Raw genomic sequence first — 22,418 nt, 5'->3', positions numbered from 1 at the left:
ATGTCAGGTTTAAAAACAATCTTAATTTCACATACATGGTTTACCACAGGCACCCAGTTGGCCACTGTAAGTACAGGACTGGGTATTTTTTGGTTTTGGTTTTTAGTGTTACTATTGTTGTCTATACTTTTAATAGATATTTTGGTATATATATTAATTCTCAGTGTTTAAATACTTTTAAATGATTTGTTTTCTATGTTTTTAGCTTTTTCTATTCTATCTGTAAGCTGCTTTGAGTGTTTGGAGAGAAGGTGAGGATATAGATGGTGGTGATATATATATTAATACAGGATGCTGGGCTAGATGGGGTGCCAACCCGACCCAGCAAAAGTAGAATGCCCTAATATAACTGATGTCTTGGGTGTGTTTCCCTATAGCTCAACGTGGCTGCCTTTTCTTTTTAGGAGGCAAAGGGGTATGTGGTGGAAGGGGGAGCTCCACCAGGCCTCCCCCCCCCCGCAACTGTCACCTGGTGGCAGCAGTTCCATCAGGCTGTCCCAGTGGGAGAGGTAGGGAGCAAAAGCCTCATTCCATCAGCTTTGCAGGAGGCTCAGCTCCACCTGGTGCTCCCTGAACTGTGCCAGCCTGTCAGTATAGGAACCCCTGTTCAGAAAACAGTGGCTGAGTTTTTGTTTTCCTCCTGCGTTTTCCGTCTCTCTCTCAATCAAAATAAAAAGACTGTAAGCCTGCAGGGGCAGAGACTGCCGTGTTTTGATCACCTACACAAACACAAATGCCCCTCCTTCTCCTCCTGCGCCTGCCACGCTCGCCGCCTCCTTGCACCAAGCCTAGGCTTTAGGCCTTGCTCTGCTCTAGCCAGCAGAGCTAACTAGGCCTGGGCCTCCTAGAGCCCCCTCCACCTCCTTCCCCCAAACTGATTGGCCAAGAAATAATGGCAAAGACGCGTGGCTAGTGGGCGGGGCGGAAAGCTAGAAGTCAACACAATAAGCGAAGGGGAGGGGGCCATGGGCAGCACTGACCAATCAAAAAGGAAGGCTCGAACGGGGTTAGAAGGCAGAGCAGCCTGGATTGGGCCTACGGGAGTTAGCGTAAAGCGTCATTTTGGTAGCCCTGACCAATGGGGCGCCCGTGCAAAGGAAAGGCGCTGCTATAGCACCGTCGAATGGGACGTGCCTCTAAGGCTTGTCCAATTAGACACTAGATCTGAATTAGGGGCGGCCTTTTCGGCTCGGCGAGCCAACCAGAGGCGGGAAACCTCGGGCTAGATAAAGGCGGGTTCAGGAGCAGAGGCGGCCAATGCCGAGCGAGCAGGGCGTGGCTGGCCGCTTATTTTCCCCTTTCCACTCTGCCTAGCTGAGGGCCAATCGGGCAGTGGCAGGGGCGGAGCCGGGCCACGGGCGCCCAATGGGCGCCGCGCTCCTGGGGCAGCGGGTTGGGCTGCGGAGGGAGGGGTTGGTTGCGGCGAGTCTGTCAGGGGCTGCGAGGTGGGGTAAACACACACAGTCGGGCTCCGGGCGCTGGACGGAGGCGGCGGAAGAAGAGAGTCCTGGCTGCTGCGGCTGACTCTGTGGCGGTGTCGTCGGCGTCGAGGGCTCCGGCGGCGGCAGGACCAAGCAGCCGGCAAAATGGCGGCGGCCGCCCAAGTGTGCGAAAACATCCAGATGCTGCTGGAGGCGGCCGAGTTCCTGGAGCGGAGGGAGCGAGGTAGGCCTGCCGGCCGGCCGGCCGGCCCAGCTTCTCTCGGAGCCTGTCGCCTTCACCGCTCGCTCGCTCTCCCGTCTGGCGGCGGCGGGGGGGCTCGGGCCGCGCTGAGGGAGAGCATCCGGCCGCCCCGGTGACAGCGAGGCTTCCTCCGGGATGCCGCCGCCGCCGCCGCCGCCGTTGTTTTTTTGTTGCTCTCGCTCCCCTCAGGAGAGGAGGCTGGAGAAGAAGGGGGAGGGGCGACGCCGATCTCCCCCCTTCCTGCCGCGTTGTTATTAGTACGTGTGTTTTTCTCCGCTTCTCCCTCCCTCCTTCGGCACGATCTCCGCCTTCCCTTCTTCCCATCCCCCCTGAGGAAAAGAGTAAACAACTCGGGCCTTTAAAGAGAAAATGGGAACCGCCGGAAAGGCTCCGCCGCGCGAGGAGGAGGTGGCTAAAAATAAGCCCGAAAGGCGGCGCGGGGGGGGCAATGGCCTGGCTCCTGCCTCCTCCTCCTCCTCCTCCTCCTCAGATTTCCTTTCTTCTGAGCCTGTTCACTAGGGAGGGAGCCCCGGACTCCCTTCTGATCCAGCTTTGCCTTTTCTCTTGCTCGCTCCTCCCTCCTTCCCTCCCAGCCGCCGCCTCCTCTTTCCACTTAGCGTGGCGGGGGGGGGGGGGCAGGTTGTGGGGCTATAAAAATCTACCACGCGCCCCGCTTCCGATCGTGTGGATAAATCGCGCCCCCCTTGTATATCACCCCATTTAATGTGTGACAAAGCCTCTCGAAGGTATTGAACAAGAACATCCATGGCGACAAATAAAGAAATAAAGCGGCTGAAGCCGGCACACACAAATCAATTCAGTTTGGGGGAGCGCGCCCTGTTGTTGGGGTGTGCCCTGCTATTCCTCACCCACTCGCTCCGCTTTTAACCCTAACGGGGGCCTGAACTGTAGAAGGAAATGGAGCGGCCATGACGATCGAGGTCAAGTGCTGAAACTGTCGAGATGGAAAGCTGCTTTTACCCATTTGTAAATTCCAAATAGCTTTTACAAAACTCTGTTAACATCTTCTCTGGGAAAGGGGGGGGGGGAGTATCGCAGTGTTCATAATCTCTTGTCACCCCCACCCACAACTGATACATTATTGATTCAGCATCATAATAATTGGTGCATTTCAAGCATTCAAAGTACCAGTACTTCCTGTACACTATTTGTGTATTCTTTATACCAGGCTTGTAAGATAAGATGTCAACATATTGCATTTAAGAATGCTGAGACAAAGAGAATACAGACTTGTCTGAGGCTAGCCATCTAGTGAATTTGTGAGTGAGGGGTGTTTTGAATTCAGCTTTCATGGCATGTGAAATCCTGTGGATGGGATTAATTTGAAGGAGAACATGCATTGAATGTCAGGAGATGAAGTATTTAGTTATATCTGCCAGTGAACTTAATGAGTTGTTTTGTTTTGCTATGAGTTAATAATGGGATGAATAATTGTTTCCCCCACAGAAGCTGAGCATGGCTATGCTTCCATGTTACCCTACAGCAGCAAGGATAGAGATGCCTTAAAACGAAGAAACAAATCTAAGAAAAATAGTAGTAGTAGCAGGTAAGGAAAAACTGAGTGTTCTGCCTTTGTCTTGAAGGGTGAGCCATGCACATAACTCAGTCACTTCCAAAGCAACTACAGCAGAGGCATGATGAGTACATTGGGCACGTGCTAATTACAAGGATATTAGCCTTAATTAAAAGGTTAAGCTGTAGTCCTAACCCTACTTGCCTGGGAGTAAGCCCCATAGAGTTAATTAGGATTTTCCTTCTGAGTAGACAGGGTTAGGATTACAGTTTAAGTCAAGATGTAGATTGTATTGTCTAAATTTTTTTTTGTTTGTGATCAAAAGGGCATGACAGTTTCACTTTTGTTTCCTGTCAATGGTTACACTGGCCTCTGAACCAATATACTGTACTGTAATGCTGCAGTTGGAATATCTGAAGAAGTATTTGTCAAAAATTTAAATTAAATTCAAATTTAATTTAAAACATCCTTCATCTTGAGTTGGGGGTGCTTCATTCTAAGGATTTTGAGACACGTTTTAGAAAAAAAAGGCACTTAATCAGTCTAAATACTCAATTTAAATTTGCAGGAAATGCCACACACATTTCAGTGCCAGTTTAGATTTCTGGAAGCCAAGTTTTCTAAGAAATTTAGAATGGATTTGGAAGAGTGCTTATTTGAAGCCAGTGAAATTTGAAAACACATTAACAGCTGTAATCCGGGGTGAGGCACTTTTGGCCCTCCAAATGTTTCAGAACTCCCAACTAGGCCTGGAAAGTATGGTCAATAGCCAGGAATGATGGCAGCTGTAGTTTAGGAGACCAGAGTTTCCCCACACTTGTTATAATCCTGAGCACAATTATTACCCAATTATTACACAATTATTACACAATTATTATTACATATACCCTATGGGGTATTTGTAGTAAGTATTCCAGACTGCTATATAATACAATATGTGTTTATTAGGCATATTTATGTCCCATCCTTTATCCCTAAAACAGCTATCAAGGTGACTTGCAGCATGTCAAAATAACCATATAAAATATAGAAAAGCAAAACAGTTAATGATAGCAGATAAAATAATCTTAACAGTGAGGGTCAGTATTATAACAGTGTCAGTATTATAACATCTTGGTGTAGAAAGCCAAAGTCTGTTGGAACAAAAACATAATACTCTATTACAATTCTGCTAGATAATGGCAGATTTAAGTTCCTTGGACACTGATGAACTGGGCAGTTTAGGACTGCCATATGTCCTTTTCATGGTTATGTAAAATGAGAGTTGTCATAGTGATAAAAGTAGAAGTCGGCAAATGTGTCCTCTTTTTTGCTCTTCAAAATATGGCAACCCTCATTTCAGAAGTTCTTATTGAAGTATTATAATCTTTTTTAAGGCCCAGTTGATTTAACCATTGGCTTGCTAACATTTGTTTTAGTTTTCTGTTTACATATCTGGAGATTCAGGCTGCCTTTATATCATTGCATGCCTTAGAAGCAGGAAGTACCCAGTTAAAGCTGTATCCTTAAATTACCCTGCTGTGCCAGTGGTTAGTGGTCTTGAGATAAGTACATGATGTTCTGCCATTTGGGAATGGTATGGAAAGTGGAAGATGAAGTTTCAGTGTTAACTCTTCTTCCCCCTTGCCCCAGCTTTATTAGTTTACCTTTTAATGTGAACCTTACATTAGATATAGTTCTCCAGGGAAGTGTATAGTTTGTATAAAATTATGTTGGGACAAGTAAAATATATGCTCAAATATAGTTCAAGAGTCTCTGGCAAGCTAATCAGTTCAGTTTATAGGTTCTTCCTCCAATGATTTTCATGTAAGCCCGTTTTCCTGCTTTAAAGATGAGTGTGTAGTGGAACTTTACTTTGAAAGTGTGCATACCACTCGATTTAGGTGCTAGATCATCAGTTGCATCAGATATGGAAGGTTTAGAATTGTAGAGTTGGAAGGGACCCTGAGGGTCATTTAGTCCAACCCCCTGCAATGCAGGAATATGCAGCTATCCCATATGGGAATTGAACCTGCAGCCTTGGCATTATCAGCACACGCTCTAACCAAGTTGACCATGCTCTAACCTAACCTGAGCTAGGAATCTTCTGGAGTCTCATTCAGTTGTCCCTTCTAATTTGTTGTTGCATGTGTTGTTTTTTAATTTCTATTCTTCCTTTATTTAATTGCAATGTAATGTTTAGAATAATAAAAAGAACATACTAAAAACAAAGGTTTCTATCTACTTAAGAAATACTTTTCTAGCCTCTCATGCGAGTAAACACAACAGTCTTCCCCAGGATTTGGCACATGGGGGTGTCACCTGATGGCCACATACATGGGTTTGTGCAATATGTTTTTGTTGTGCATTAGCAGTTTTGTCTTCATGAGTACATCATGTGCAGAGTGTATATAATATGTTCTCTTCTCACATACTTATTTAAATGAAATTATGGTGATGATTATGTTGGGTAAGTTATCCAAAATCATTCACAAGTTCTTCAAAAGCTTTAAGAGGAGCAGTCATGTAACTTGGATGGGTTAAATATGTGTATTTTTTTTTAGTTGTAATCAAATGTTATCGAGTTCTCCTGGAAAGTTTTTTTCTCGCTCTTAAAAGCAACGGTTCCCCACCCCAGGACAGGAGGAGGAAAGACTTTTAAAATAGTCCAGGAAATTTATTTCTTAATCTGTATTCTGGGGTATAGTTGGATTCAGAAAGACAGTGGGTCTTGCAAAATAAGTGGTTGTGATTCATTCAGTAGATTTTTTTGCCACGCCTTATGGTGAGATCCATGGAACGTGCAGGCATGATTGTATCGTATTCATAATGCAACTGGTCCCTGGTTTGAGATCCCTACTGACCTGGGATTCAGTTACAAACAGAGTTGCATCTTGTTGACAGTGGTTTGAAACCTGCAAAGGTATGTTTACTCCATGGTTGACAAGTGTAAATGGTTACATTAATCCCCTCTTTCTCTATTTAGATCAACACACAACGAAATGGAAAAGAACAGGTGAGTCTTCAAATGGACATTATAAATTTGTATTAATCACAGCAGTAGTCGCATCTTACATTTTATAGTAATTTGATGAGGTGAATCAAAGCAGTGTTTTTAGCTTAAAAATCCAGTTTGGGGAAGCTGTTTTTTTTCTGGGTGGTGGCTTGAAGTACAGTCATACCTTGTTTTGAGTCTGCCCCGTTTAGGGTCCATTTCGTCGAACGTCCGTGGCAAACCCAGAAGTACTGAAACAGGTTACTTCTGGGTTTGCTGCTCACACACGTTCAGAAGCACTAAATCGTGCTTCGCACGTGCGCAGAGCCGCACTTTGTCGAGTATCCAGAACGGATCCCAGACGCAAAAGGAGGTACGACTATATACAGAATTGTGCATGTGGCAAGAGCTGCTGAGTGGAAAGGCTTTAATGCAAAATCTCACGTGCACTGTCTTTGGGCCATTCTGTTTGCCATATGCATTAAATCACCCCACTATAATCAGAATTCTCAAACCACATTGAAATGATTCTGAAAACTGTCCTCCAGCCTTTCTATGTTTGAGTGCCTTTAGGATATTGGGTCTGTTATGAAAATAACTACGTTGGTAGTGATGGTTCTCCGAATGACAAAGTCTCAGAAAAAAATATTGCTGAAGGAAAAACTTCTCAGCAGCTTTACTCCTCCGTGGTCTTCAGAAAGGGGCTATTGCTCCAGTGATGTTTGCTTAGGAACTGTGTGATTTCATTCCAACCGCATGTGCTAGTGGGGGTCTGCAGTCTGTATTTCCCAGCTGGCACACAGTACTTCAAAAGGCTTTCACCGCAGGGACTAGTTTGTGGTTGCCTGTTGCCACTTTTCTTGCATACAGTTCTCAGACTAGTAAATGAATGCGGGAAATACTGATTTATAAAGTCAATAACCTGTTCAAAGGATCATATTGGATTAAGTTTAAGGCCAATTTGGCATCCATACATGTGATTGCTGCTCTAACTGGGTTGGCACAAATAGGACATTTAGAGTACTCTTTGGAGGCACTTACTACGTGTACCTTAGTGACAGTGTTGTGGCTTAATTGAGATGGTTTTATTGGTGTGGTAGACTTACCATGTGAGGCTGGAATGTTAGACTAATTCCTATGTCATATAGAAAATGATCTTGGTACAACCTCTCCTGAAACATTTTAGGAATTAGCTGCATATCTTTTGTAAGAACTGGAGCTTAATTTGGGATATGGCAAATGATGAGTTAATGGTTATGAAACTTAGAAAATAGGAAACTACTTATTACTATTTCTCTAAAATGCACCATGGGCTTCATTTTGACATTTTTCTACTTCATTTAAGAATGAAATTATTTTTTTACACAGACAAAAAATCATTCTGTGTTTTTACACAGGCGCTTTCAACAAGGGATTAAACATGCTACAACACTTTGCACCTAAAGTGAATTTAAATAGCTGCACATCTTCAATCTTTTAAATTATAGAATTGAAACAATACATTATGCTTTAAATGTTCAGCTTTTGATCATTGTTAGCATGAACTGGATTTCCAGGAAGAAAATGTTTTAGGAAAAATTCCCTGTTGTCCTTCAGGCCATTTACTGTAGAGCAGTTTGGGCCTTTTTAGTAAATGTAGCCTACAACATGTAAACATTTGTCTGTGTTCCAAATTAGGTGTGTTGTAAATCATTTTCTATAGAAAACTCATTCAGCAGTGCTTAGTAAATTGCCTCCCATAATATTTACCAAGGTAATTACAGAAAGTGAAGCAGAGAAATTCTGCCAGCTCAGCCTGTAAATCTCATGATCCAATAAGATATCTTAGGAACTACAATTTAAAATGATGTGGGCATGATTTAGTCATGGTTAAGCACTTTGCACACTTTAATTCAATAACAAAAGTTAAGCACGTGTTTTATTTTCTTCCATGGAATAAATGAAAATTAAGTGTTTAAATTTTAAATGTGTTTACAGCATGTCTACAAATAGCAAGGTTGCATTTGTGAAGACTGCTTGCAACATAACCAAGTAAATAGTGTTTACTGTCTGTTTTATTTTAACAATAGCTGTAGGCTGCCTTTCAAGGGATTCCAGGGAGCATACAGTGAACATAATAATACAAATATAATAAAACATTTGTCAAGTGATTTAAAGATTGAGAGGCAAAGAGAACTGTAAAAAGTAAAAGAAGACTGGGATAACAAGCCTTTCAAACTCCTGAGCAAATGTATGTTAAACTGGTGCTGAAAAGAAAAGGTAAAGGTAAAGGTACCCCTGCCCGTACGGGCCAGTCTTGCCAGACTGGGGTTGTGAGCCCATCTCACTCAAGAGGCCAGGGGCCAGCGCTGTCCGAAGACACTTCCGGGTCACGTGGCCAGCGTGACATCGCTGCTCTGGCGAGCCAGAGCTGCACACGGAAACGCCGTTTACCTTCCCGCTAGAAAGCGGTCCCTATTTATCTACTTGCACCCGAGGGTGCTTTCGAACTGCTAGGTTGGCAGGCACTGGGACTGAGCAACAGGAGCGCACCCCGCCGTGGGGATTCGAACCGCCGACCTTTCGATCGGCAAGCCCTAGGCGCTGAGGCATTTACCCACAGCGCCACCCGCGTCCCTGCTGAAAAGATAGTAATGCCAAAAATAGTAACGCCAACACCAGTCATGTCTCCCTGAGGAGAGGAGTGTGGTACCAGCACAGAAACTACCCTGTCCTTAGTGCATACATAATACGCTTTCACTAAGGAAGAAGGCCGTCTGCCAAGGATCTCAAGGCATTGTCCTATAGGCATTTGGGTCTGAAGGCACTTAGAGCTTTAAAGGGAATTCCTTGAATTGGAAACAACTAGGAAGTCCGTGTAATGCTTTGAAAATGGAAGCACTATGACTCATCTGGCTTAAACAGTTAAAATTCTGGCAGCCAAATAAAATGTTATGGTTATCCATCTGGATAGGGGGGAAAGGAAGTTTTATCAGTGCTCTTTTTAAAAATGCAATACTTTATTGTTGCTTTATTGATTTCATGTCATTGCAATTACATCTGGAAGGCATCACATTGGCTACTCCTGACCTAGACTGTATTTGAAGAACTTCTGAAACTTTCCTTGTTGTGTCAATGAAATTCTGGTTCACAACATAGTTCTTGCTTATTAAATATATACTGTTCCATGCTGGTATTAAGAGTACTTTTGTATACTTAGTAAATATGTATCTTTACTTAGGATTGCATAGGACTAATTGAGGGCAAATTGTAATTGCTGCAGCCTGGGCTCTACAAAAGGCAGATCAGCTTGTAAGCCACCAATTATTTTTACTAGCCTGTGGGAATATTTGTTTTCTTTATTTTTATTGTTGTATTAAAAATGCCCCTAAGTATGTGGCAGTTTGACTTGAAGGAGGAGGTCCTATTGTCCCCACAGTCCTAACTCCCAGCACTTTTTTTGTTTGAAAAGAAAAGACTAATCCCAATAATTTTGTAAGCATAAAGAACACCATCTCCCTGAGCAAAAACTTTCAGGCCTGTGTTCCCAGCTCCTGGCTTTCACCAAAAGGCTGTTCCATGTAACTCTCCCCTTACCTTAGGCTGGCTCTCTGTTCTTTTCACCCACCTCTGCAAAGGGCTTCATTTGTACAGCCTGACAGGAATTCCTTTTTAATACCAGTGTAAAAAAAAAGGGACCATAACTATATACTTCCTCCAGAGAAATGTGCTCTGGGAGTTTCTTCCAATCTTATTTCCTTTCATGAACTTATTTCCTTTCATGAACATAAAATACTTCACAAGCTAGTATTTTAAACATCAGTAGGGAGCCTTCAGCCCACTGGCTGAATTTGGTCCAGCATGGATTCCATTTTGACCTGTTAAGCTGTTTTCCCCCAAACCACGCCCATCTGCTGCACACTTGATGTCATATGTGACGGGTTAGCAGCACAACCAAGTTCCTCCATAGAGAACCCTATTGTGCAGCTGATCCCTGCCTAAATCAGGGAAAACATAAAACAGGGTTGAAGTTCAAGCTTGCTGGATCAGCTGTGCAGCAGAGTTCCCTGTGCAGAACTCAGCTGTGCAGCCAATTTTTGCAGAAAGCAGCTTTGCCAGCTGTATGCTCAGTGCCTGGGAAGCTGGCAAAGGCCTCTATGCTGCGGTTCCCAAGTGCCTGACAACCATATGGATGCAACAACCTACCTGCATCTGCTCACCTGTCAAGGTTGGTGCATGGTGGTGTGGAAATAGAGGAATCTGGCCCACCAGTCTAAAAAGCTTCCCCACCCTTGCTTCATACACATACTGTTTATTTTGTCATCAGTCCTGAGCCGAATAGAAGGCTAGAGTGAATTTGTTTTAAAAATCTGTTTTCTCTTTCGTCCCATGTGGTTAAGGAATGGAGGACTGAGCTGAAGGGAAGAGGCAAAAGCTGGGAATTTAAAAGGTTGTAGGACCAGGAAAGAGACCTTTGTGAACTGTTTATGGTCAGAATTGATAGTACTTGGTTAGACATGCCAGTAGTCCAGTAGGCTTGAATGTTGTGTGGGGGTATCTGCAAAAAAATGACAACAGTTAATGAATAGGCTTACTAAAACCATTCAGTTTAAAGGCTTTTGCCTTTAGTTGAAAAATTCTAAAGCTAAACAGAGTATTACATGGAAAAGCTCAAGGTCTCCAACAGCTAGTTAAAATGCTGGTGATCAACTTATCAGTGGTGGTTAGTTATCTCTAAAACTAATTTTGCTACATTACTGGGTAAGGTAAAACTGGAATTAGTTTTAATTAAAATGTGTGGGTATCTTGCGTTGTGTAATTATAATTGCATCACTTTATGACTTTGTGGTGTATTTTATTTTGAGATTGACTAGTTTCATGGCATATGTTACGTCAAAGTACATTTAAACTACAGGTAGGAAACTGAATCTTAACTCCCTTGTGTAGCTGATTGGAGCTTGAAAGGAGTCTTGTGCCGCACTTTGAAGCCCTGACAATCAGCTGATGGTTGAGCTTCAAAGCTACCTGTAAACCCCTTTTTGACCCAGCCTCAATATCACTGCCCCACATTGGACATAGGACAGGAGAGTTTGGCTTGCCCACTATGGCCTGTTTTAGACATTTAGAATGGGTATTGAATCAGGCATAGCCAACTTTCAAAAGACCTACCGGTAATTCAGAATGGCCTGAGACAGTGGTGAATATGCTTTTCATCTCTTTTCTAAGCTTCATGATTACTTATCCTAGTTCCTTAGTTATATAATAGAGAAGTACCCATGATGAATGTTTCCAGATCGTTGATCTTACACTCACAACAACCTGTGTGTATCTTCGTTAACAGACGTGCTCATCTTCGACTGTGTCTGGAGAAGCTCAAAGGGCTGGTGCCTCTTGGACCGGAATCCAGTAGGCATACCACACTAAGTTTACTTACAAAAGCTAAATTGCACATCAAGGTGAGTTGATGTGGATGGGCTCTAGAGCTCCATGTAAAAAAGCTCATTATGTTTGTCAAATATATCATGGAACTGAGATAGGGAGTAAATAACGCCATATTCCTAAAGAACATTGTTTCCTCGCAAATGAAGAGGGCTGCTTCATCATGGGACGAGAAAGGACAAAACATCATAATCTTTGAGTCAACATTGTACCACATTGGAAGAATACATACAGACATTAAGTCTTGGCAGGCACTTGAAGGTAAATCATGACGAGTAGGTGCCAAAGACAATGCCTGCGCATCACTGATGAAGGGTCCACATGATTTTATACAAGGCCTTAAAATTGCTTGGGAAGTGCCATTAGACATACTTTCATATGCAAATAATAATAAATTGATATAATGGCTTTTAACTTTTGCACATAATGCACAAGAATCATATTACACCTGTTTTGTTCTACAGAAACTTGAAGACTATGACAGAAAAGCAGTACACCAAATAGATCAGTTGCAACGAGAACAGCGGCACCTGAAAAGGCAGCTGGAGAAACTGGGTATTGAGCGAATAAGAATGGACAGTATAGGATCTACTGTTTCTTCTGATCGATCCGATTCAGACAGAGGTGTGTACTGGTGGTGTTTGAGTTGGGTCCCATGACCAAATAGGAATTGCATTGTTAGGAAGTGAATGCTGTCTGAGTTACCCAAGTAACATTGCATTTCTTTTGCAGAAGAAATCGATGTGGATGTGGAAAGCACAGACTACCTAACAGGGGACCTAGACTGGAGCAGCAGCAGTAGCCCAAGTGATTTGGACGAAAGGGGAAGCTTGCAGAGTGTCTGCAGTGATGAGGGCTATTCGAGCGCCGGCATTAAGAGAATAAAGCTGCAGAACAATCTCAAGGCTTGTCTCAGCCTATAAGGAGCCAGTAGCTTTCTTTCCATCCATTGCTGTTTCCTTGTTGGATCTTACTAGGTAGTATGTTGGACCGTCCCACAATTCTCTTGCACGTAAACTTCTTGTGCCACCAACATTACCAAAATCTGCTTTGCCTAAGTCTGAAAACAGTGCATAGGGTTGTGGGTTACAAGCTACTCTCTGGAGCACACATCTGATGGCATCCACTAGCTTCCCTTTTCTGTCAGTAAACTCATCTCTATGAGACTGAACATTCCTACCAAATTTCTAAGCACCCAATAATATTGTTGCAGTAATAGCAACTTACACTTTTTGCCTGTGCTGCTGTTGCTTAATGTTCAAGATTAACTTTTTCACTATAGGGGTGGGAGGAGGGGAGAGCATAATATAAGGTGTCCAAAACAGCCAGACTAGCCACTGTTCCTCAAACATGACCTCTATAGGAAGAACTCGTGGTTTCTGTCATTCGGAGCTGGTAATTGGCTGAGCATACTTATGAAGCATTGCAAGTTTCTGTGAGGGAATTGTGCAGTGAAATGTCCCAGCCACTGTTCAGAAGTTACTCTGAAGTGTCCCAAGTCATTGTAGTTGTAATGTAGTAATCTCTGAGACACTCCTGCCAGTACTGAATCAAAGCTCCATTTGGATTATAAGCACTGAGCCACCTTCTCATCAGTAGTCCCAGAGGGCAAGGATTGAGACAGGCAACTGGCAGACTAAAACTAACTTTGGCAGAAATATAGTAGGAATAGGATTGTGCAGTAGGCTCTTGATGGGGTGGGGTTCTTTCACTATTAGCTCATTACCTTGGTAGGATGCCTTTACTTAAAGACATCTCAATTATCTTTGGTGTCAAAAGACCAAATGGTACTTTAAACTACTCCAGTGCAATCTTTATTATGATGTCTTTGCATTGATAGCTGCATTTACCTTTTGTTCCTAGCAGCAGTTCTAGCTAAGTCCTTCTTGTCTCTGGGACAATTCTTTCTACCTCCGAGAGATGAACAAAGCTGATCTCGATCCCTTTAGCACAAAAGAATTATGCCTCATTTGTATACTTGGTTCTAGTCCAATCTGTTTACTTAAAAAAATTCAGCAATAACTGAGTGACAAAGTTAGCTGTGCTAGCTTTGAGTTAATGACTGAGGAGACTGCATTACAGTAATTCTGTGGTGCCATCTTGGCATTCTAGCACTCCTTTGCCTGTTTAAATTATTTGGTAGCCCTCAGAAAAGTGACTTGCATGTGGATTTTAGGTTTGACTTTTATTATCTTTTCTGTCCGCTTCTCACCCTGTCTCTGGTGTCCCACATCCAACAGCATTCTAACCACTAACTAGAGCACACAAAAATGTACATAACGTGGTCTATGAATAGTATTTATTCATTTTTATATAAACTTAATGTAATAACATTCTTATGATTTTATGCTTTTATAGATGTTTAGGAAACTTTGTATTTCATGGTCCACTGAGAGAGATTTCCTTAGTCCCATTCTCTTTGCTTTGAACATTAACTAACTCCCAGGGACGTTTAATATTTATTTGTATACAGCTTGCTGTCCCCGAGCACTTAGAGGATACCTGAGAGCCAGTTAAGCAACTTCATGTCACTTCACTCTAAAAGGGCTATGTAGCTTATCTAGCTTCAAAATGTAATTCATGCTTGCTTGCATGACCTGAGCTGCCAAAATCCACTAGGACACAAGTTCTAAACAACATGAAAATTACATTTGATTTCTTCAAGAAGCTTAAAGCTATCTTTGGAAAAAAAATCAAGATGGGAAGTGGGGCTAGTGGATTGCTAAAGATCTCCAAAGCTATTTCTTTTGAGTGTGCTATCTTAAAAAAAAAAAAAGGCTGGAATTTTAAGTTGTCCAGCAGACTTGCACTGAACTCCTATTTGTTGGAGGCCTTCTTGCATTTATAAGCTGGCTTTGAATCGAAGCAGAAAACCCTTCAGAGAGCTAGCTCCCAACCTGTAAACTAAAAGAAGTTGAGTAGCTGCACTTTGAGGTCCTTTGTTCCGACATGTTTCTTGCCTGAGACCTTTGAGCTTCTATATTTGTTAATGAGTTGCATAAAACTGCCTCACAAATTCAACTCCATGTTGCCACTTTAAGGTTCAAAGTAACTTCAGATTTTGGGGGCATTTTGATGGGGTAAATTTGAATTACAAATTTGTGTACTTTTCTTTAGACGTAACGAGTCTTAAGGATTCGGCCTAATGTGTTTTAATTGTGGTGCCTTTATATGAGTTAATTATAACTGGGCACAATCCACTTCTAACTTCTCCTAGATAATACCCCTTCTTTCTCTCCCTCCTTCCTCAAGCAACAAAAATATATACACACATGGAAGTAGCAGTTTAGCCATGGTTGTATGTGGCCACTTTTGTTTTGGTGTACTTTGAGCCGGAGAAATTCCTGGTGGATTGTGCCTGTTGTATTTTTAGTAAAATACTGTGGGATTATTGTTTTGGGGGGTTGGGGTTTTGGTTTTATGGTCCCTATTGTGAACCGGTAATTAATCTTTGCACTGTTTGGATGTGGTCCTTTCAAAATTTGGATGGTACAGAAAAATTGAATTTTGCAAATGATGCACTAACGTTAAAAAAAAACTAACCTAAGGAGGTGAGCGGGGTTTCAGAAGCATCTGGGCAGGTAAAACAAGTTGTCCTGTGGGCTCCAGGGACACCTTTAAATCTCTTGGCTAGGACTGGCCTTAGCAGCTGCAAACTTTTGTGGTGCTCTTTGCTATTCACCCAGCCCATCCCTCAGATAGTTGTGCCCACTTCAAGGATGGATAAATAGGCCCAGTTGCCTACATGGCCCCCATTATTAGAAATTCCTGCCAACAGGGTGAGGGAGGTTTGTACTGTGCTTGCAGGTAGGCAGCACTGGTGTGGTGCATAACTGCACTAATCTATCCTGTCTCAACTTCATGAGCAGAGGTTTCATACACTGCCAGGGTGGTGTGGGAACAACCACAGGGGTAGCGAGTGGCAACCATGTCACTTGGGTGATGTATAAGCTGGGCCATAGAAGTGTGACATTATGGTCTAGCCAGACTTTCTCTCGAATTCACTGATCCACCAGCATTATGACTCGATAAGCTGCAGATACATTAATTTTGAAGATTACTAAAGGGGAACTGGGGTTGTTTCTGTGCCTGTGTTTACAGCTGGAAGCCGCATGTGTTAAAAAGGTCGCAATAAATGCTGTTGCACTCAGTAACGGCCTGCGCAGAAGCGAATGTGGGGCGCACTTGATTGGAAATGGAAATTCAAAGGTTTTGCTCTTTCTGATCAGAAGTAAATGTGGATGTCAGGGTGACAGTCTGAAGTAGCCTAAAAAGTATTGTCTGTACCTGATGAACTTTTCTCCTGAGTGTTGAACACCCAGAACTTTTATTATGGTATTGTGTTTTTTATAAAGCAGAGCTTTCAAGGTGCTGATAGTCACATCTTGTGAACTTTTTTCCAGGGTTGGTATGAATACCTGTTTTTGATTCAAGCTGAGCACTTATTTGAGATGTCCAGTGAGGTGCCACAAACTTTCCCACCCTCTTGCAAGATTCCAGAGCTCTGGGCATTAGCAGGCTGAGTTCTGCCAACTGCCATTTTAGCACTTTGTTCTCAGAATATGGCACTTCTCTCCCGCCCTTATCCCCCTCCCTCATTCTTTTGTCTTGTTGCTCTCTCTCTTCAGGAGCACTTACAAATCCACTAGAAGGAAGCCCTATGTTCTTTGGGAGGATGGGATGAATGATGGGGAAGGTTCGTTTTTTTTAAGTGCTCTCTGTCTAATTAGAGTGAACTGGGCATCTGGTGTAAGCTCTAGCAATATATTAGGACTCTGAGTCCTCCTTTTGCCCTCTTGGTAACAAATTTCAGGTTTTGACACTTAACTGTATTGAGACAAATTCTGCTTTCTATACCTAGTTTATGTTTGCTCCCCTGATTACAAATACTGTGTTGCTTACTCCCTTGCTGCTTTGATTTGAAGAGGGTTTATTATTATTATTATTATTAATTCTTTCTGTTAGGGCAAGTGTTTGGTTTTTGTACATTATGACCACCTGAAGCTCTTTGAACATCTATATGAATCAGTGACACTCTTAGTTTGGAGGAAAAACACCCCCACACACTACTGAGCAAACAAAATCTCTTTTCCTGCTCTGCGTCTCTGTACAAAGATTGACTATAGCAAACCTGTTTGTTTGACTATAGCAAACCAGTCCCAACTCCTATTGTGGTCTGGTTGAACAACTCTTAAAGTCAGCTTGTTTGGCTGCCATCTGCTTGATGGCTTAAATATGCTTACTGAAACATACCTGTTCCCTTCTGAAGTGTCCAAAGATTTGGCCTATCTGGAGGAGTTCGGCTTTATTTTTGTGCTGTACTTTTGATTGACCTTTCCTCAAATAGGTGCTCTTAACAACACTTGCGCTTTTGAACTCTTGACATTAGTTTTGGAGTCTTCCAAATAAAAATGCAGCCTAAACAGGGGAGCAGCAGATAGGGAGAAAATAGGAATTCAGTTTCCAGATGTTCAGTTCCTAATGTAAATACCATGTCATAAAAATCCTGTGTCAAGACCATATAATGGTGCTTTTTATTACAGTTAGCACATGCATTTTTAGAAATTACATGTTTTAGAAGACCTTGCTGTGTATATGTATACTTCTGTATTGTTCAACTGTTAGAAAATAAATTATTTCATTATTAAAGAGTGCTCCAGTGTGGGTGTTTCTTGAAAGGCAGCTCTTATTCATTCATTTATAAAGACATTCAGATCATTTTGAAACTAGCTAGTAAATCTTTTTTCACAGTCTATAGGGAACATACAGCTGTCTGAAAACTACTTCTAGCATTTTTTTTTGCCCTAGCTTCCAGCAGCAGCACCCATACTAAGGACCCATTGAGATTCTGGGAACTTGAGCTGATGCTATGGCATTGATGAAACTAAGCAAATGTGGACCTGATTAATGTTTGGCCACTGACAGTACCATATCAGTTACTCTGAGCCATGCAAGGGAAGAGGGGGCGGAAAGTATAGTATGGAAGCATCATTTCCTCCACTTGTCTGAATCCTGCTGGTTGATGTCTGACTCTTCCACAGAACTGGGGACTAGACTAGGAGCTGTGGTCTTGGGCCAAATCTGGTGAACTGTCAGCTCAAGGACAAAGGAAGTGGGAGGAACAAAGTACAGTGGTAACCTCAGGTTACAGATTCTGCTAACCCAGAAATGGGGACACAGGTGGCACTGTGGGTTAAACCACAGAGCCTAGGACTTGCCGATCAGAAGATTGGCGGTTCGAATCCCCGCAACGGAGTGAGCTCCCGTTGCTTGGTCCCTGCTCCTGCCAACCTAGCAGTTTGAAAGCACATCAAAGTGCAAGTAGATAAATAGGTACCGCTCTGGCGGGAAGGTAAATGGCGTTTCCATGCGCTGCTCTGGTTTGCCAGAAGCGGCTTAAGTCATGCTGGCCACATGACTACGCGGGCTTCCTCGGCCAATAAAGCAAGATGAGCACTGCAACCCCAGAGTCGGCCACGACTGGACCTAATGGTCAGGGGTCCCTTTACCTTAACCCAGAAATAGTACCTCGGGTTAAGAACGGACCTCCAGAACAAATTAACTTCTTAATCTGAGGTACCACCAGCTACCGCACTGGATCTTCCTAGCAGGCTCCTTTGGGCTAAATAGTGCCGCCTCCATTCTCAAACAGCTGTTGGCCAAGCTAGTTGCCAACCAAGGAGAGTCTTGGGGCATGAAACTTACTTGGAACAATCTGTCTTGCAAGATGGTTGTGAGAATAAAATAGGGGCAGGTGCTGCTTTAGAGAATGGGTTTATGCAAAGAAAGCAGAGAAGAGAGCCATTGAGGAACATGTGATTCTGGATCTCACAAACGGATGTTGCTGGAAGGGAGTCTGGAACCTGCTAAAGAAACAAGTAAGCTTACTCTTCTTGTTTTATCTGGAAATGCTCCCATTTTTCTGCTTTGTTGCACAGTCACAACTCCTAAGGAGTTGCATGCACATCAGGCAACATAGGAATGTCAAAACAAAGCTAGTCCAGCACCCTCTTTGCCTCTGGAAAACCCACAAACAGAACATAAAGGCAACATCCCTCTCTGGCACTCATTTCCCAGCAACTGGAAGTGGAATATGCAGCCATCCTGCCTTGAAGCCATTGATGGCCTTATGTTTCATGGACTTGTCCAACTTGTCTTTAAAGCCAGCTAAGCCTAGTGGCAGTCGTCATATCTCAGCAATGAATTCCATATGTTAGCCTTGTGTCATATGAAATTCTACTCTTCAATCCTGAATCTCCTGCCAATCAGCGTCATTTGATGGCTCACAGTTCTAGGGTTCTTGAGAGGCAGAGAAAGGTTTGTGGCTGAATTTTCTTCACACCATGTATTGTTTTATTATGAACTTCTATAATGATCCCCCTTTGGCTCTCCTTTTCGTTTTATGAACTTAAACACTTCCAAAGTAACATTTCCTTACAGAGAAGGTGCTCCACTCCCCTGATCATATTGGTTGCCTTCTTCTATATTTTGTATTTAGTTCTATAATAATCAATAACCTCTTCAATAATCAAGACTGGAAGCAGCAAAGTTCCAAAGGAACAAGTCTGTGCTGTGGTGATGTATTTGGTGCCTGGGCAAACTTTGATTTTAACTATGGATGTGGGAAATTTTCCATTGGTATCATTTTCTAAAATTTTCCTGGGTTTGGGGAGTGCACGTTTCATAAAATTAGTAGCAAACTGGCTACACCATCAGTCAAATATTTTCAATAACTTCCAAATAAAAATTTGAATTTGTTCATAACAGTCAAACCTCTTAATTGCAATCATGTGCATGTTTACTCAGAAGTAAGCCTCGCAGGGTTCAGCGGGGTTTGCTGGGCAGTGGACTGAAGACTGAAGTATACTAATCAATTTTTTTGCAGCAAATACTCCCTCTTCCTTGGATTCCTGTATCTATAGATGCTAAGCCCTGTATGGCAGGACCTTACTTCTTCCGCCAAGGAGTTCAGGGTCGTGCAAGTGGTTCTCCCCATCTCAATTTTATCCTCAACCACAACTCTGTAAAGTAGGTTAGGCTGAGTGACAGTGATTGGCCCAAGGTCACCAGTTCATGCCTTAGTTGATACACTAACCATGACGCCACACTGACTCTTTGCCAGTAATATAATTTACTGTTTGCTACTGTAAAATTAAGCATGTAAAATTAATGTGACGTGCTGCTTAAGTTTTGCTTACAAAAGCTAAGTCAAATGAACAGGCAAAATCAGCTCTCAATCAACCCGAAGGGCAATGGGAAAATGTCTCATTTTTTTTTGTGGTAACCCCCTGCCTTTTGTGGACCCCCCCCCCCCGTGAAGACTGCCCACAGGTCTTCCGATTTTGGACAATGTTTTGTCAGTAAATGACCAAAATACTCAAAACATCCTTTTCCAACTTCACAGCAGCTTTGTTTAATAAATCTATGGAGTGATAAGTTTCAAGTCTCAGGAGCTCTTTACATGAAAGCTGGTGGCTTCCAGAACTTCAGTTGCCCCAAAGTGCAGAACCTTAGTGCCTTTTGCTTTGGCATAAAAAATATGTGGAGCGTAGCATTAACTGAAACTCACAAATCATGTGTTGCTTGGGGGACCTGGTGAGTTACATCATTTAGCACTAAAGCAAAACCACAAAGATCAGCAGAGAACAAGCACAGGAAAGCTTGTGGCATCAAATGAAAGTTTTCAAAATGCAAAAAAAATAAATAAAACCAATCCTGAAACTGGCTCTGTTCTCCAGAGTGCTGCCAAGCAAGGCCAGGACTGCTTATTGATTTAGATTGTGGCTCCTTCTAGGCAAGAACGTGCTGAGAGGTGATCTGTAATCTCTGGAAGCAACTGCCCTGCCCGTGCAGATAGCCTGCTCTGTGCCTCACTTTTGCTACCTGGTGCTTAATGGGCAATTAGCCAACGCCATAAATCACAACCTTCCTGACAGGGTTTCCCCTGTCTCGTTTTGCTCCAAAAGTGGTGGTGAGGCTTGACGTGTCGCTCACAATGCCTTGAAGTTGGCAGGCCAACCATTTGTTGTTCTTTTCCCACTGCAAGAGCCAAAGCAAATGTCAATCTGTGTGGAGAGGTGAGTTCTTGGTTTAGCAGCTGTTGTGAAGGAAATGGGGTGGGGGAAGACTGGTTTGAGCGTTTAAGGCCCTGATCCAGAGACCTATGCTTTAAAAAGGCGGTGGCACAGCAACGGCCTGCTGTCATCTTACTGGTTTTAAGGCAGCACTTGGTGTTTTACAGACTGGCCTAAGCAGAAGGCAGGTTCCTGCTCCTGGGAGCTTCCATATTTAAGTTTTTGTAATACTGAACTTGTGGCACCTGTGTCAAAAGGATGTGTCCATCTTGCACGCAGGCACTCCCAATTTTATTTTATTCTGTTTATTTATTGCTTTTGTACCCCACCCTTTCTCCTAGGAGTGCGAGGTCATGTACATGGTTCTACCCATCCTTGTTTAATCCCCACAACAGCCCTGTGAGGGAGGTGAAGCTGAGAGGCCCATGGTCTCCCAGGTCACTCTAACCCCACTGACTCTCATCCAGTCCCCAGCATCTCCGGGTAGGACTGGGAGAGCTTCCTGTGTGAAATTCTGGAGAGCTGCTGCTGCTGCTGGCAGTCAGTGTAGGCACTGTTCTGGGTGGACCAATAGTCCCATTTGGTAGAAGACCACTTCCTGTGTTCCTCTTTAAACCAGTCCTTCATCCAGGACCATGACTGGAATCTTAACTCCATGATAAGCATCAGTTTTGCACACAGAAAGTTCCAGATTCAAATCTCACATCTCCAGGAGAGGCTGAAACCCTGGACAGCCACTGCCCTCAAAGTTGACACTACTGAGCAGGAGGGACCAGCAGTCTGACTCCGTACACAGCAACTTCCAAAAATCTTTTCACCTTTAAGCAGAGCAGGAGAACTCCTGTTCAGGGGTCCTGCCTGCCAGCCTTATTCTCCAGGTGAGTCTATTCCATTGCCTCCCACCACCAGATTTCTTTGTAGCTATTCCAACTCTCACTCAACCTTCCCTGGCTGCTGGGCATATTCAGTTCCCTCATTGGACTAGTATGGGAGTGGAGGGACCGCCCTGTTAGTTTCTTGTGTTTCTGAAACAGATTTTTGGAATTTCCCCCCCAGACATGCTGATCCCATCCTGTCCCAAATCCTGTGTTGGCACCCGGGTAAGCCATCTCAGCTTGCTGTTTGGGGATGAAATGGTCCAGTGCCTGGGCTGGTGGCTATATCCAAGCGTGTCTCTTGTGGCCATCCAGCCCTGGGGCTGCAGGACAGGTCTGCAGGTGGGAGGGCTTTGCTGCAGGATCCAGCCCCTGCCCATATTTAGCTCATGAAGCAGTCGGTGCCAGTCAGCCACCTGGGCCACGACAGCTGAGCTGGATCGGGAAAGCTAACGTCAGAAGGAAGTCTGCAGAAAGCAAACTCAAAGTGTAAGGCAGAGAGCCAAGGGCAGCTGAGATGGAGATGTCAGGAGAAGCAGGCACAGGACAGAGCAATACGTTTAAAGAAGGGGACGATGCACAATTAGAAAATAAAGAGAAAGGGCAAGCTGGAAAATGCATCTACTTAGGGCCCAAAGTTATATCAGGAAGAGAAACTCAAAACAGTGGAAATAAAGAGGAGAATAAAAGAATCATGGACAGCATTTGGAAAATTCAGCTTTATAATGGAAAATAAAAATATTTCCTTGGCTTTGAAATCAAAAGTATTCAGTATGTGCATATTATTGCCTGTGATGTGCTTTGGAGTAGAGGGATGGATTGTGACACAGAGAAATATGAACAGCTCAAGAACAACACAG

At 43.3% G+C, this 22,418-nt stretch overlaps 1 protein-coding gene across 4 annotated transcripts; it reads left to right on the top strand.

Annotated features, from left to right (window-relative positions):
- The first annotated feature begins 1,321 nt into the window (after positions 1–1,321).
- On the top strand, positions 1,322–17,258 carry MXD1 (MAX dimerization protein 1). 4 transcript variants are annotated; one of them, XM_083753434.1, is made up of 7 exons: positions 1,387–1,665; positions 3,151–3,250; positions 6,183–6,212; positions 8,169–8,222; positions 11,512–11,626; positions 12,074–12,233; positions 12,345–17,258. In XM_083753434.1, exons 1-7 carry the CDS (start codon positions 1,587–1,589, stop codon positions 12,530–12,532), a joined length of 726 nt encoding a protein of 241 aa, XP_083609560.1. In that variant the 5' UTR covers positions 1,387–1,586; the 3' UTR covers positions 12,533–17,258. The 4 variants fall into 4 exon arrangements, with proteins under 4 accessions (XP_083609561.1, XP_083609560.1, XP_083609559.1 ...); XM_083753433.1 differs by having other exon boundaries at positions 12,342–17,258; XM_083753435.1 differs by lacking the exon at positions 8,169–8,222 and having other exon boundaries at positions 1,322–1,665; positions 12,342–17,258.
- The last annotated feature ends 5,160 nt before the right edge of the window (positions 17,259–22,418 follow it).

This window comes from Podarcis gaigeae (genome assembly GCF_964106915.1).
Source record: "Podarcis gaigeae genome assembly, chromosome: 8".
NCBI lineage: Eukaryota > Metazoa > Chordata > Lepidosauria > Squamata > Lacertidae > Podarcis > Podarcis gaigeae.
This window is presented reverse-complemented; position numbering and strand designations above follow the sequence as displayed.

Excerpts from the sequence above, each read along its gene's own strand:
- MXD1 (XM_083753433.1), top strand. The coding sequence starts at position 1,587 with ATGGCGGCGGCCGCCCAAGTGTGCGAAAACATCCAGATGCTGCTGGAG. Across the intron at positions 3,251-6,182 it reads AAAAATAGTAGTAGTAGCAG|ATCAACACACAACGAAATGG; the intron begins GTAAGGAAAAAC and ends TTCTCTATTTAG. Across the intron at positions 11,627-12,073 it reads AAGCTAAATTGCACATCAAG|AAACTTGAAGACTATGACAG; the intron begins GTGAGTTGATGT and ends TTTGTTCTACAG.